The sequence below is a fragment of the Dreissena polymorpha genome, chromosome 2 (assembly GCF_020536995.1).
Source record: "Dreissena polymorpha isolate Duluth1 chromosome 2, UMN_Dpol_1.0, whole genome shotgun sequence".
Lineage (NCBI taxonomy): Eukaryota > Metazoa > Mollusca > Bivalvia > Myida > Dreissenidae > Dreissena > Dreissena polymorpha.
In genome coordinates, this window is record NC_068356.1 from 74,688,468 (window position 1) to 74,705,552 (window position 17,085).

Sequence of the window (17,085 nt, forward strand, 5' to 3'; positions counted from 1 at the left end):
TTGACCTCTGACCTTGAAGGATGACCTTGACCTTGACCTTTCACCACTCAAAATGTGCAGCTCCATGAGATACACATGCATGCCAAATATCAAGTTGCTATCTTCAATATTAAAAAAGTATTCATAAAATGAGTGATTTTGGCCACATATATTTGACCTCTGACCTTGAAGGATGACCTTGACCTTGACCTTTCACCACTCAAAATGTGCAGCTCCATGAGATACACATGCATGCCAAATATGAAGTTGCTATCTTCAATATAGCAAAAGTTATTGCAAAATGTTAAAGTTGGCGCAAACAGACAGACAGACCAACAGACAGACAGGGCAAAAACAATATGTCCCCCACTACTATAGTGGGGGACATAAAAATGCCCCGCCCCTTGGCAGCCATGTTTTTCAAGCAAACGTAACCATTTTCGAACTCAACCAAGATATCATTGAGACCAATCTTCTGACCAAATTTCATGAAGATTGGACAATAAATGTGGCCTCTGGAGTGTTAACAAGGTTTTACTATAGCCATATAAGAAAAACTGCCCCGCCCTCTGGCGGCCATGTTTTTTCACCGATCTGGACCATTTTCGAACTCGTCCGAGATATCAATGAAACCAATGTTTTGAGAAAGTTTCATGATGATTGGGCAAAAATCGTGACTTCTAGAGTGTTCACAAGATTTCTCTATAGTCATATAAGGAATACTGCCCCGCCCCCTGGCGGCCATGTTTTTCAACGGACCAGAACCATTTTTGAACTCAACCAACATATCATTTAGACAAACGTTTTGACAAAGTTACATGAAGATTGGGCATCAAATGTGACTTCTACAGTGTTCACAAGGTTTTTCTTTTTTTTTACATAGTTTTTGACCTAGCATGACCCAGTTTCGAACTCAGTCGAGGTATCAATGGGACAAATGTTCTGACCAAATTTTATGTAGATCAGACAATAAATGTGGCCTCTAGAGTGTTCACAAGGCAAAATGTTGACGACGCACGACGGACAAAAGGCGATCACAAAAGCTCATCATGAGCACGTTGTGCTCAGGTGAGCTAAAAAGTGACAACAAAGATTGGGGCAGAAAATGGTAGGAGGCCCTCCCTGCTATTCTGCTATGCTATATCCCTGTAAATGGGTGTAGAAATGAAGAAGTTAATGTAAAATCACCTAAAAAAATGAGTGAAAATCTCTGACCCGGCCCCACCCCAACCCCCATAACTTTTGACCCAAGGGTCAGATCAAAATTCTAAATAGTTCACTGTAGCTACCATGTGTGTAAGTTTCAAGGTTCTAGTGCTTATAGTGTAGGAGGAGATAGTGGCCAGGACGGACGGACAGACAGACGGAGGAGATAACCACATACAGTCGAAACCTGATGGCTCGAACTCGCTTGGCTCGAATTTCCGGTTGGCTCGAACTCGCATCAAAGCACTGATTTTGTATGCCTATATATTCATATACAATTTTGTCGGATGGCTCGAACTCGCTTGGCTCGAATTATCGGATGGCTCGAACTGTTTTCACAGTCCCGTCTACAGTTTTCACATGTTCTTTTGTTCGGATGGCTCGAACTCGCTTCGGTCCCAAAAAGTGTTATTCGATTATGACCGCTTGATTAAAGGCACGCACAAATTGATTGAACACCGGCCGCATAAAATTTTAATCGATTATGACTGCCTGATTAAAGGCACGCAATAATTGATTTAACACCTGTTTGCCAACATGTCATCGACTCAATCGTTAATTGATTTGAGTAAAAGATGACATTTTGTGTAAGAGCTGGTGTTCTTGTAAATGCTTTATCATAATGGCTGCAACGACTAAATCGCTAAAAAGCTTCGATTCTCGAAGACAGCTACGGAACGCAACACAGACGGACATAATGTCATTCTTCAAAAAAATATAAAAAAATATTGGAATGTAGTGCTAATTCGTATGTAAATAATGTGTATATATTGCTGATGCGTGTTTTGTTCTTTAGTGCTCTGTGTTACCTTAAAATGTGCTACGCTAAAACGTGCTGATATTTACTAAATGCTATTTGTTAATTGTATTTGTAACTGTTTTAAAATATTCATAAATTAAAGTATGAAGTATATATTTTTTCTTATTAACTTATGAATTCAAAAGCAGTAAGTAGTGCGAAGTAGTACGGAGTTTAAGCAATATGTGTACTCTTCAACTGGAGGTGAAATTGTACTGCAGACTTGTTCGTTAACAAAAGTTTATAAGAAATCTGATGGCTCAAATTCAGGATGGCTCGAACTATTGTTGCTGGTCTAGACGAGTTCGAGCCATCGGGTTTCAACTGTAATAGATTTCAAAATATAAACGCTGACCCTAAGTTCAAGGTCAAGGTCACAGTGGTCGAAAATTTCATGCGCATGGAAAGGTCTTGTCCAGATACACATGCATACCAAATATGAAAGCAATATCTGAAGGGACACAGCAGGTACATGTATGAGTCTTTTTCAAATCGCAGTCGCAGATTTCGAAACCTGAACGCTGACCTCAAGTTCACGGTCAAGGTCACAGGGGTCAAAAATTTTATGCGCATGGAAAGGTGTTGTCCAGATACACATGCTTACCAAATATGAAAGAAATATCTGAAGGGACACAGAAGTAATGAGCCCTTTTTGAATGGCGGTGGCAGATTTCAAATCCTGAAAACTGGCCCAAAGTTCAAGTCACAGGCGTAATTTTTTTTATGTCCATGGAAATGTGTTGTCAAGATACACATGCATACCAAATATGAAAGCAATATCTTAAGTAGATATGAGCCTTTTTCGAATCGCAGTCGAATATTTCGAAACCTGAAAACTGACCCAAAGTTCAAGGTCAAGGTCATAAGGGTAAAACATTGTGTGCACATGGATAGGTGTTGTCTAGATACACATGCATACCAAATATGAAAGCAATATCTGAAGGGACACAGTAGTTATGAGCCTTTTTCGAATCACGGTCACATATTTCGAAACCTGAAAACTGACCCAAAGTTCAAGGTCAAGGTCACAGGGGTAAACAATTTTATGCGAATGGAAAGGTCTTGTCTAGATACACATGCATACCAAATATGAAAGCAATATCTAAAGTGACACAGTAGTTGAGCCTTTTTCGAATCGCAGTTGCAGATTTCAAAACCTGAAAACTGGCCCGAGTTCAAGGTCAAGGTCACAGGGTAAAAAATTGTATGCGCATGGAAAGGTCTTGTCCAGATACACATGCATACCAAATATGAAAGCAATATCTGAAGGGACAGATTAGTTGTGAGCCTTTTTCGAATCGCAGTTGCAGATTTCAAAACCTGAAAACTGACCCCAAGTTCAAGGTCATAGGAATAAAAAATTTGTGTGCGCATGGATAGGTGTGTCTAGATACACATGCATACCAAATATGAAAGCAATATCTGAAGGGACACAGTAGTTATGAGCCTTTTTCGAATCGTGGTCGCAGATTTCAAAACCTTAAAACTGACCCAAAGTTCAAGGTCAAGGTCACAGGGGTAAAAAATTGTATGCGCATGGATAGGTGTTGTCTTGATACACATGCATACCAAATATGAAAGCAATATCTGAAGGGACACCGTAGTTATGAGCCTTTTTCGAATCGCAGGAAAATCTCTGACCCGGCCCCACCCCAACCCCCATAACTTTTGACCCTGGGGTCAGATCAAAATTCCAAATAGTGCAGGGTCGCACATATGCTCATAGCTACCATGTGTGTAAGTTTCAAGGTTCTAGTGCTTATAGTGTAGGAGGAGATAGTGGCCAGGATGGACGGAAAGACAAACGCCGGAGATAACCACAATATCCCCACGCTTTTCAAAAAGCATGGGGATAACAAAATTGGTGTTTTTGTATTCCAGACTATTGACACATAAACAAGAGGGTCTGAAAGGCCCAAAGTCGCTCACCTGAGATTCAAAGCAACTGACCTGTTCTGTGCAGCCCAAGATGTCATTAGAACAAAATGTTTTTACCAACTTTCATGACTTGTGAACACCCTGGCAGCCACATTTTTCAACAGACCAAAACCATTTTCATACACATCCAAGATATCATTTAAACAAATATACTGACAAAGTTTCATGAAGATTCATAAGTCCATATAAGGAAAAATGCCCCGCCCACTGGTGGCCATGTTTTTCAAGCAACTGGAACCAATTTCGAACTTGTCCAAAATATAATTGGGACAAATCTTCTGACAAAGTTTCATGATGATCGTACAATAAATATGACTTTTAGAGTGTTAACAGGGTTTTACTGTAGCCATATAAGGAAAAATGCCACGCACCCTTGGCGGCCATGTTTTTCCACCAACCGGAACCATTTTCGAACTCATCCAAGATATCATTGGGACAAATCATCTGACCAAGTTTCATGAAGATAGGAAAATAAATGTGGCCTCTAGAGTGTTAAAAAGGTTTTACTATAGCCATATAAGGAAAAATGCCCCGCCCCCTCGCGGCCATGTTTTTCAACCAACCAGCATCATTTTTTAACTCGTCCACGATATTATTGGGATGAATCTTTTGACCGAGTTTCATGAAGATCGGACAATAAATGTGGCCTCAAGAGTGTTAACAAGATTTTACTAAAGCCATATATAGCCATATAAGGAAAAATGCCCCGCCCCTTGGCAGCCATGTTTTTCAAGCAAACGTAACCATTTTCGAACTCATTCAAGATATCATTGAGACCAATCTTCTGACCGAATTTCATGAAGATTGGACAATAAATGTGGCCTCTAGAGTGTTCACAAGGTTTTACTATAGCCATATAAGGAACAAGATGTGTTTGTGAAACACAATGTCCCCCTATATGATGTTTGACCTTGTAGGATGACCTTGACCTTGTGAAGGATGACCTTGACCTTTCACCACTCAAAATGTGCAGCTCCATGAGATACACATGCATGCCAAATATCAAGTTGCTATCTTCAATATTGCAAAAGTATTCATAAAATAAGCGATTTGGGCCACATATATTTGACCTCTGACCTTGAAGGATGACCTTGACCTTGACCTTTCACCACTCAAAATGTGCAGCTCCATGAGATACACATGCATGCCAAATATCAAGTTGCTATCTTCAATATTAAAAAAGTATTCATAAAATGAGTGATTTTGGCCACATATATTTGACCTCTGACCTTGAAGGATGACCTTGACCTTGACCTTTCACCACTCAAAATGTGCAGCTCCATGAGATACACATGCATGCCAAATATGAAGTTGCTATCTTCAATATAGCAAAAGTTATTGCAAAATGTTAAAGTTGGCGCAAACAGACAGACAGACCAACAGACAGACAGGGCAAAAACAATATGTCCCCCACTACTATAGTGGGGGACATAAAAATGCCCCGCCCCTTGGCAGCCATGTTTTTCAAGCAAACGTAACCATTTTCGAACTCAACCAAGATATCATTGAGACCAATCTTCTGACCAAATTTCATGAAGATTGGACAATAAATGTGGCCTCTAGAGTGTTAACAAGGTTTTACTATAGCCATATAAGAAAAACTGCCCCGCCCTCTGGCGGCCATGTTTTTTCACCGATCTGGACCATTTTCGAACTCGTCCGAGATATCAATGAAACCAATGTTTTGACCAAGTTTCATGATGATTGGGCAAAAATCGTGACTTCTAGAGTGTTCACAAGGTTTCTCTATAGCCATATAAGGAATACTGCCCCGCCCCCTGGCGGCCATGTTTTTCAACGGACCAGAACCATTTTTGAACTCAACCAACATATCATTTAGACAAACATTTTGACAAAGTTACATGAAGATTGGGCATCAAATGTGACTTCTACAGTGTTCACAAGGTTTTTCTTTTTTTTTACATAGTTTTTGACCCAGCATGACCCAGTTTCGAACTCAGTCGAGGTATCAATGGGACAAATGTTCTGACCAAATTTTATGTAGATCAGACAATAAATGTGGCCTCTAGAGTGTTCACAAGGCAAAATGTTGACGACGCACGACGGACAAAAGGCGATCACAAAAGCTCATCATGAGCATGTTGTGCTCAGGTGAGCTAAAAAGTGACAACAAAGATTGGGGCAGAAAATGGTAGGAGGCCCTCCCTGCTATTCTGCTATGCTATATCCCTGTAAATGGGTGTAGAAATGAAGAAGTTAATGTAAAATCACCTAAAAAAATGAGTGAAAATCTCTGACCCGGCCCCACCCCAACCCCCATAACTTTTGACCCAAGGGTCAGATCAAAATTCTAAATAGTTCACTGTAGCTACCATGTGTGTAAGTTTCAAGGTTCTAGTGCTTATAGTGTAGGAGGAGATAGTGGCCAGGACGGACGGACAGACAGACGGAGGAGATAACCACATACAGTCGAAACCTGATGGCTCGAACTCGCTTGGCTCGAATTTCCAGTTGGCTCGAACTCGCATCAAAGCACTGATTTTGTATGCCTATATATTCATATACAATTTTGTCGGATGGCTCGAACTCGCTTGGCTCGAATTATCGGATGGCTCGAACTGTTTTCACAGTCCCGTCTACAGTTTTCACATGTTCTTTTGTTCGGATGGCTCGAACTCGCTTCGGTCCCAAAAAGTGTTATTGGATTATGACCGCTTGATTAAAGGCACGCACAAATTGATTGAACACCGGCCGCATAAAATTTTAATCGATTATGACTGCCTGATTAAAGGCACGCAATAATTGATTTAACACCTGTTTGCCAACATGTCATCGACTCAATCGTTAATTGATTTGAGTAAAAGATGACATTTTGTGTAAGAGCTGGTGTTCTTGTAAATGCTTTATCATAATGGCTGCAACGACTAAATCGCTAAAAAGCTTCGATTCTCGAAGACAGCTACGGAACGCAACACAGACGGACATAATGTCATTCTTCAAAAAAATATAAAAAAATATTGGAATGTAGTGATGATTCGTATGTAAATAATGTGTATATATTGCTGATGCGTGTTTTGTTCTTTAGTGCTCTGTGTTACCTTAAAATGTGCTACGCTAAAACGTGCTGATATTTACTAAATGCTATTTGTTAATTGTATTTGTAACTGTTTTAAAATATTCATAAATTAAAGTATGAAGTATATATTTTTTTCTTATTAACTTATGAATTCAAAAGCAGTAAGTAGTGCGAAGTAGTACGGAGTTTAAGCAATATGTGTACTCTTCAACTGGAGGTGAAATTGTACTGCAGACTTGTTCGTTAACAAAAGTTTATAAGAAATCTGATGGCTCAAATTCCGGATGGCTCGAACTATTGTTGCCGGTCTAGACGAGTTCGAGCCATCGGGTTTCAACTGTAATAGATTTCAAAATATAAACGCTGACCCTAAGTTCAAGGTCAAGGTCACAGTGGTCGAAAATTTCATGCGCATGGAAAGGTCTTGTCCAGATACACATGCATACCAAATATGAAAGCAATATCTGAAGGGACACAGCAGGTACATGTATGAGTCTTTTTCAAATCGCAGTCGCAGATTTCGAAACCTGAACGCTGACCTCAAGTTCACGGTCAAGGTCACAGGGGTCAAAAATTTTATGCGCATGGAAAGGTGTTGTCCAGATACACATGCTTACCAAATATGAAAGAAATATCTGAAGGGACACAGAAGTTATGAGCCCTTTTTGAATGGCGGTGGCAGATTTCAAAACCTGAAAACTGGCCCAAAGTTCAAGTCACAGGCGTAATTTTTTTTATGTCCATGGAAATGTGTTGTCAAGATACACATGCATACCAAATATGAAAGCAATATCTTAAGTAGATATGAGCCTTTTTCGAATCGCGGTCGAATATTTCGAAACATGAAAACTGACCCAAAGTTCAAGGTCAAGGTCATAAGGGTAAAACATTGTGTGCACATGGATAGGTGTTGTCTAGATACACATGCATACCAAATATGAAAGCAATATCTGAAGGGACACAGTAGTTATGAGCCTTTTTCGAATCACGGTCACATATTTCGAAACCTGAAAACTGACCCAAAGTTCAAGGTAAAGGTCACAGGGGTAAACAATTTTATGCGAATGGAAAGGTCTTGTCCAGATACACATGCATACCAAATATGAAAGCAATATCTGAAGTGACACAGTAGTTGAGCCTTTTTCGAATCGCAGTTGCAGATTTCAAAACCTGAAAACTGGCCCGAGTTCAAGGTCAAGGTCACAGGGGTAAAAAATTGTATGCGCATGGAAAGGTCTTGTCCAGATACACATGCATACCAAATATGAAAGCAATATCTGAAGGGACAGATTAGTTGTGAGCCTTTTTCGAATCGCAGTTGCAGATTTCAAAACCTGAAAACTGACCCCAAGTTCCAGGTCATAGGGATAAAAAATTTGTGTGCGCATGGATAGGTGTGTCTAGATACACATGCATACCAAATATGAAAGCAATATCTGAAGGGACACAGTAGTTATGAGCCTTTTTTGAATCATGGTCGCAGATTTCAAAACCTTAAAACTGACCCAAAGTTCAAGGTCAAGGTCACAGGGGTAAAAAATTGTATGCGCATGGATAGGTGTTGTCTTGATACACATGCATACCAAATATGAAAGCAATATCTGAAGGGACACCGTAGTTATGAGCCTTTTTCGAATCGCAGGAAAATCTCTGACCCAGCCCCACCCCAACCCCCATAACTTTTGACCCTGGGGTCAGATCAAATTCCAAATAGTGCAGGGTCGCACATATGCTCATAGCTACCATGTGTGTAAGTTTCAAGGTTCTAGTGCTTATAGTGTAGGAGGAGATAGTGGCCAGGATGGACGGACAGACAAACGCCGGAGATAACCACAATATCCCCACGCTTTTCAAAAAGCATGGGGATAACAAAATTGGTGTTTTTGTATTCCAGACTATTGACACATAAACAAGAGGGTCTGAAAGGCCCAAAGTCGCTCACCTGAGATTCAAAGGAACTGACCTGTTCTGTGCAGCCCAAGATGTCATTAGAACAAAATGTTTTTACCAACTTTCATGACTTGTGAACACCCTGGCAGCCACATTTTTCAACAGACCAAAACCATTTTCATACACATCCAAGATATCATTTAAACAAATATACTGACAAAGTTTCATGAAGATTCATAAGTCCATATAAGGAAAAATGCCCCGCCCACTGGTGGCCATGTTTTTCAAGCAACTGGAACCAATTTCGAACTTGTCCAAAATATAATTGGGACAAATCTTCTGACAAAGTTTCATGATGATCGTACAATAAATATGACTTTTAGAGTGTTAACAGGGTTTTACTGTAGCCATATAAGGAAAAATGCCACGCACCCTTGGCGGCCATGTTTTTCCACCAACCGGAACCATTTTCGAACTCATCCAAGATATCATTGGGACAAATCATCTGACCAAGTTTCATGAAGATAGGAAAATAAATGTGGCCTCTAGAGTGTTAAAAAGGTTTTACTATAGCCATATAAGGAAAAATGCCCCGCCCCCTCGCGGCCATGTTTTTCAACCAACCAGCATCATTTTTTAACTCGTCCACGATATTATTGGGATGAATCTTTTGACCGAGTTTCATGAAGATCGGACAATAAATGTGGCCTCAAGTGTGTTAACAAGATTTTACTAAAGCCATATATAGCCATATAAGGAAAAATGCCCCGCCCCTTGGCAGCCATGTTTTTCAAGCAAACGTAACCATTTTCGAACTCATTCAAGATATCATTGAGACCAATCTTCTGACCGAATTTCATGAAGATTGGACAATAAATGTGGCCTCTAAAGTGTTCACAAGGTTTTACTATAGCCATATAAGGAAAAATGCCCCGCCCCTTGGCAGCCATGTTTTTCAAGCAAACGTAACCATTTTCGAACTCAACCAAGATATCATTGAGACCAATCTTCTGACCAAATTTCATGAAGATTGGACAATAAATGTGGCCTCTAGAGTGTTAACAAGGTTTTACTATAGCCATATAAGAAAAACTGCCCCGCCCTCTGGCGGCTATGTTTTTTCACCGATCTGGACCATTTTCGAACTCGTCCGAGATATCAATGAAACCAATGTTTTGACCAAGTTTCATGATGATTGGGCAAAAATCGTGACTTCTAGAGTGTTCACAAGGTTTCTCTATAGCCATATAAGGAATACTGCCCCGCCCCCTGGCGGCCATGTTTTTCAACGGACCAGAACCATTTTTGAACTCAACCAACATATCATTTAGACAAACATTTTGACAAAGTTACATGAAGATTGGGCATCAAATGTGACTTCTACAGTGTTCACAAGGTTTTTCTTTTTTTTTACATAGTTTTTGACCCAGCATGACCCAGTTTCGAACTCAGTCGAGGTATCAATGGGACAAATGTTCTGACCAAATTTTATGTAGATCAGACAATAAATGTGGCCTCTAGAGTGTTCACAAGGCAAAATGTTGACGACGCACGACGGACAAAATGCGATCACAAAAGCTCATCATGAGCACGTTGTGCTCAGGTGAGCTAAAAAGTGACAACAAAGATTGGGGCAGAAAATGGTAGGAGGCCCTCCCTGCTATTCTGCTATGCTATATCCCTTGTTAAACACTAGAAAAATATTTCATTTTGTTTCCATTACAATTCAAACTCAATAAATACATAGTGTGCAAGAATATACTGTGCAAGAATAAATACCAGCTGAATCAAAGTTTAGAACTAAACAAAAGTATCAATTTTCAATAAATATTGAGCAGAAACCTTTTTTAAATTTTGAGTGACCTTGACCCTACCCTAATCCACCCGAAAAAGAATTCCCATTCAATTCATGAGTTTCATTACAAGGCAATTGTACCTGTGCTGACTGAAGGGTTCAAAGCCCCCTGAGTAGTCCACTCGTATACGGATAAGGGGCTGTCGTGGCTGCTTTTTGTTGCCTGTGTGCTCCTGCGCTAAAAACAAACTCAAAGCATTCAGTATTATTACAATTGAACAAATGCAAACAAATCTTTCACTCTTATCCCAGTCAAACAGTTGTTGAAACTAAAACAACCTTTAAATTTGTCAAAGTAACCGACCTATTTGCAATGGCCGGTTACTATCATCTCAAAACAGCTATCTAGACAAGGGACAAAATTGTCACAAAACCAGGTTTTCATTGTGAAAAAAAATCTGATAAAGGGAGAAAACTCAAACTGAACTTTTGAAATGAACAAACAAAATTAACCCCCTTTGTAAGTTTGTTTTTTAAAAAAATCTATTTTTAGTCGTGGCGACCTTGACATTGGAGATATTGACGTGATTCTTTCGTGCGACACACCGTCCCATGATGGTGAACAAATGTGCCAAATGATTTTAAAATCTCACAATGAATGACATAGTTATGGCCAGGACAAGCTCATTTATGGCCATTTTTGACCTTTGAACTCAAAGTGTGACCTTGACCTTGGAGATATCGACGTAATTATTTCGCGCGACACACCGTCCAATGATGGTGAACAAATGTGCCAAATGATTTTAAAATCTGACAATGAACGACATAGTTATGGCCCGGACAAGCTTGTTCCGCCCGCCCGCCAGCCAGCCAGCCCGCCCGTATTCGCCAATCTAATAACCAGTTTTTTCCTTCGGAAAACCTGGTTAATAATTGGCATGTGATTAACAGGGCCCATCACCTTCAAGTGACTCCCTCTTTCCACAACGATTTATTGCGGACAGGTAAAAGGAACACGTCAAAATTGACAGACGCAAATACTGCACTTATTTTTCCAAAATCAAAAATACAAGAATTTATGTGTCCATCAAAAGTTTTTTTTTAAACCACAAAATTTCATGCCAACAATACAAATGATTTGACAGTGTATTTCATATTTGTGCCTGTTTTGTTCCCACTTTAAACACAGCATTACTTTCTTCAGAACTCACAAGACATTTACAACAGAAAATCTTGTGGCAGATGTCTGTTAAAAAATTTAGAGCCAGACCAACGTTGACTATTTATTATTTAATACAGTTTATTAACAAGAAACCGTCAGAGACGGGTGATGCTCCTCAAAGTTTTTTTTTGTCACAATATTGCACTATATATTCAGATAAAAGGAAACGTCTTGAGGGCACAGTAGTTGGGGGGACAATAATTTTTTTATAGAAAATTTCAAAGGGCCATAACTCTGTGAAAAATCATCCGACCAGAACCCGCTGATAATATGCACATCTCCTCTTGGTAATGAAGCTTCCCATAAAGTTTCATTGAATTCCAGTCATTAGTTGCCGAGAAATAGCCCGGACATAAATTGTGCTCGGACGGACGGACGCACAAACGGACAGACGAAGCAGCCACTATATGCTCCCCCCAAAATAAATTTTGGGGAAGCATAAAAATGCAGAGGTAATATTTAACAAGGTATCATCTAGCCTCGTTATTATGGTAAATACAGAACCATACTGTTCTAGAACAGTTTCTTTACTAGAATTTTTGGAAAATATACAGTTTTTTTTTCTTTGCGAATATAGCAGAATATTCGCTATAAAATCAAGCAAACAATAAACCACCCAAATAGATATTTAGCATCAGAAAAATGATTGATTTAGTAAACAAACATTTTTTGACAAACTTCAAATTGTACCATATGTTTTCTTAATCAATAATTTACAAACAATAACTAATAAGATTAGCAAGAAACACGGAGTAGACATAAGCAGACAGTAAATGATATGTAACCAGCAACTGCAAAATTCAAAGATACATACCTGCTTTTTCCAGTAAAGCCTCCACTCGTTTCTGACAATAGCTCTCCACCTTTTTTCCAATGTCATGGTCAAGTGGGTCTAATGTTGTATCCTTCAGCACGATATCCTCCATGTAAAACTGTCTTACAGTCTCAAGACGTATTTTTTCAATTTTAAAATCCTTCCCCTTGATTTGAAGCAAGCCGCAATATTTAGGCGCAGTCTCTCCTTCACTCAGCGATGTTGCAACGCTACTTCCAGGCTGTGTTACGTAGAAATTCTGAACACTATTCCATTCTGCCTCAATACGGCACTCATGTTCATGTCCCCATAATACAAGGTCTAAAAAATCATCAAGAAACTGTTCTGGAATGTGATTAGTTGGACCGTGCTTTGAGCGATTCTGGTGAATCACAAACATGTTGAACCATTCATCCTTGTTTTCCTTTGGTCTAAGCATTGTCACGTTTTTGTGCAGAAAAATTCTATGCAACCGCTCATCCCTCACTGAACCCAGTCCATACAAAGCCAGTTTAGTTGAACCTTTCTGAAAGAGCAACGGACTCACCTGTATTTTATCTAAAGAGTTTGTTTTCCCGAAATAGTTCACATAGCCGGCAGTGTGCAAAAGGTCCAATGAACATAGATTTCCCTGGCCTGTAGGATCATCATGATTACCATGTATTGAAAACACAGGAATTGCTATATTCAAGTTTGGGTCTTCATAATTTAACCCGGGAAACTGACAATGTTCAAAATTCTTTGACTGATCGCTTAAGACTTCAAACTGTACTGGTTTATCACCAAGGCAGTAGTTTCTAAACAATGCCATTGTTCCATGGATAATTCGTCTGGAGGGCTTGTTCTCGTGAAATAAATCACCACCCAGTAACACAAAATCCACTTCATGTTTACGAGCATTTTCGAGGATTTCTTCAAAGGCCACCAAGGAATCGTTGCCTCGGACTGGGTCCTTCTCTGCATATCCCAGATGGTTGTCGGTGGCAATCAGAATCTTCAGAATGTCTTCTTCCTGGTCAGCCATCTGGAAAATGTAACAGGTGAATAGATAAAATGTTGAATGACAGAAAAAAATGATAATTTTGCTTAAACTGCCTGATGTTTTCAGCCAAGGAATATATATAAGAGAGCCATTCTGATCATGTTGTCTATATAAAACAGTGTGCTCATTTTAAGACAAATTTTAGCAAAAATAAAAGATGCCCAAAGGCACTTAAGTGCTCACCTCAGACCACAAGTAAATAACCTGTTCTGAGCTGTATATGTCACTGGTCAAACTGTCATTGACAGGCCTTTTCCACCCTATGCCAGGGGTCCGAATATGGGCCCCATTCCCAATGTAAATCTGGTTGTTTTTTTCCCAGATTGAAAAAAACAAACTAATTCCAACTTCCAAATTTGATTTATTTTTCGGCAGCTAAAAATGCGCAAAATAACGTTACCTAAATCGCAAACTTAACATTGGGGAAAACCCCGCTTGTTTTGAGCCTGGCTTTGTATCGATCAATACTGCGCACACTGTGCATGTAATTATTAATCATCAAAATTGCGTCGCACAGCAAATATTATTTTGCAAAAATAAGACAAAAAGATTCGAAAAATACGCCAACAATTTTGTCCCTTTTAAACAAGCAAAAAGAGAAACAAAGAACATCGGATGAGGTACGTATAAGAATGCACCGAAATATTTCTAGTTATAAACGAAAATCATTATAAATGATTTTCGCAATTCAACAATAAGATGCGACATAAGATTTATTTTTTTGATTTATATAACTGAAATTGATTATAGATTGATTCATTTGTTAGTAGTTGTGTTATAAAAAAACTTTGATATTCTTCATATTTTAAGGCATTAAAGCAGTCCTAAAATCTTAAACATGCATGCATTATGCCCATTTTATATTTTATTAACATAGGCATGGTAATGTACACTTATCACAAACAATCATAATATTTTGTAAAATTTTAATAATATGGTTTCAAAATAGTCGTTATTTACCAGTTAATGGCTTCTTTGAAAAATAAGAAACACTATTTACATGCGATTATTTTTCCCATTTGAGCCAGTTTGGCTTTTTTTTCCCCCAAAATGTGATTTTTCATGATGAGAAATTCCCAATTTCCAGTGTGGCGTTTTCCCAAAATGGAGCAGAAAAGGCCTGTCATTGCACCCTAAGCCAGTCTTCACGCTAAATATTTTAGACCAATAGCCCTTCGGGCTAATCAGATAGAATTTTTAATACTCGAAGACAGTTTCAATAGCCCGAAAAGGTTAACAAACATTTTATGACTTTTTTGGCTCGGAGCAACAAAAATATTCATTTCCAATCAGAAATAACTTCTAATGAGTAAAAACATTTGCCTGTCCCATTTTCAACAGACTGTATTATTTATTTTTGATAACAACAGCAAAGGCATGCTCTCCGGACATCTCCATATCTCAGTGTTTCAGATTGGCCCCAATTTCCTCAGGACAGGTTTCCTCAAATGGCTAAATGGTCAGTTTTTTCAGGACATTTGTCCTAAATCATGAAACAATTTTCATACAGTTTTGTTAGCGCCCTGAGCCCTAACCTATTGTACTTTTTTAGTCTTTCTAGTTGCAATTTCTGGTGAAAACAATGCGAAATATTATAAATCATAACATCCGTATCACCGCATGTGTATTCATCATTCTATAGACATTTTCATAAAGAATGTCAAAAATAAATTTAAATCGACAAAAACAAAACTGTATCCGAAAAAAGCAGTCCGAGAATATTAAAGTGTTTTGCACATAAAATCAAATGCGCATATCGTATGATTCAAGAAAAATGAAAACCAGTTACCTAGCAAATACGTAATAAATATATAATTTTGTTAACATATTGCTTAAATATATGCTATTGCAGTGCTTTATTTTGCTTATCAATCACTCGAACATTTTCATTTGCAACGTTTGCTGACTTGTACGATTTTCGGAAAGTAGCGAAGATTTTACGTCAGTTGTTTTTCTTTCTGCTAACCAATCAAAAATCAATAATAAAATAGTCCATCTCCGGAGTCTCTGTTAGAGTGGAACTCAGACGTGTTGATTGGCTAACGACTAGTACCGACTACTTCCATTGATTATGTCTTTAACCCTAAGTGGCTGACCGGTGTTCATGTATTTTTTTCACTTTGTTTATTATTTTACGCTAATATATTCAATCGACTGGTCGGGCTATTTAATATGCATTTATGATCTACCGACCGTCCCAAGAATCCACTCGGGCTACGGGCTTATAGGCTAATTCGAAGACTGCTATGCAGCTCTTTTTTAACAGCAATCAACCCTTTTTTAAGACTGTCCACTAAGCTACCTTTTTTCTCACCGTTTTGGGAAAGGCCAGGGCGGCAGGGGCCTTTGACATTGGGAAAAATTACAGTTGTGACTAAACACGTAAGTTTTTTATAACTGTATAAATGTTTGGCTAAGTTAATCTGTATTACCCCCTATCCATCTAATACTTGATTTGCATGGAATTTTAACTTTCTCCTTAATTTGATTCATATAATACATTACTTGAATTGGAGTCACTTCTTATGCAAAATTTAAAATACAACTGAATGTTAACTGTTAACATATCACCTGAAGCTTAGAAAACTAAAGCTTTTAGAAGAGCATTCAATACGTGCCAAATCAATGATTTTTGTATTTCTCTCAACATATAAGTTATTTAAATGCAGACACATATGAGATGACTATCCACAGAAATGTACATGTACTTTCTCTTTTGTCCAATAATTTTATTAAATTATTTTTGTGTACAAGTTTCAATCAATAAAAATCTACTTTTGTCCTGTTGAGACAATTCTATTTATATTTTAAGTTGTAACCGCTTTTAAGCAAACACATAATGCAACTATTTCAAACAATAAAATGAAAACACATTTGTAATGCACAAAATGATATTCTACTTTCCCTTTCAGTTAAAAGTATGTACACACAAGACATTAATATATTACTACTTTTACCATTTAAGCCTGATATACATTTAATACATCAAATCGACAATATTATATTATTAAAATATTATCAGAGACATCTACGTCACTGATATTATATAGACTTATGAGATAGAAATGAAACGATGTTCTAAAACGCGTTATTCAACCATACTGGTACGAAACAGATTATGGTCGAATCGAAGATAGTTCTATCCCTATCATCCATGTATTTGAGCCATTTTTTTTTAACTTACAATTAGTTAAATTAAAATTGTCGCTATTTTGTTTGCAAAACCATTATTTCCCAGTTAAATACTAACATTTAGACCGAATCGACTGAACGGCTAACAGTTACTGTCGCACCGTGATCTTTCGCGGGAAGATGTTCATTCGTAAAGTTTGGATTTTATCGTATGTTAAGTGCTTTCGGGCT

General features: G+C 38.3%; 1 protein-coding gene across 4 annotated transcripts in view; it reads right to left on the minus strand.

The window, feature by feature from the left end:
• Window positions 1-17,083, minus strand: part of LOC127867645 (double-strand break repair protein MRE11-like) — a 28,236-nt gene extending 11,153 nt beyond the window's left edge. The window contains exons 1-3 of one of the 4 annotated variants that reach the window (XM_052408958.1): window positions 16,973-17,083; window positions 12,681-13,704; window positions 10,786-10,882 (exon numbers count right to left, since the gene is read on the minus strand). In XM_052408958.1, coding sequence (XP_052264918.1) covers window positions 10,786-10,882; window positions 12,681-13,704 — 1,121 coding nt within the window. In that variant the 5' untranslated portion in view covers window positions 16,973-17,083. Of the gene's footprint in view, window positions 1-10,785; window positions 10,883-12,680; window positions 13,705-13,905; window positions 14,092-16,036; window positions 16,091-16,906 lie in introns of those variants that run through there. The other 3 variants (XM_052408959.1, XM_052408957.1, XM_052408960.1) reach the window with 3 other exon arrangements.
• Between the last annotated feature and the right edge of the window lie 2 nt (window positions 17,084-17,085).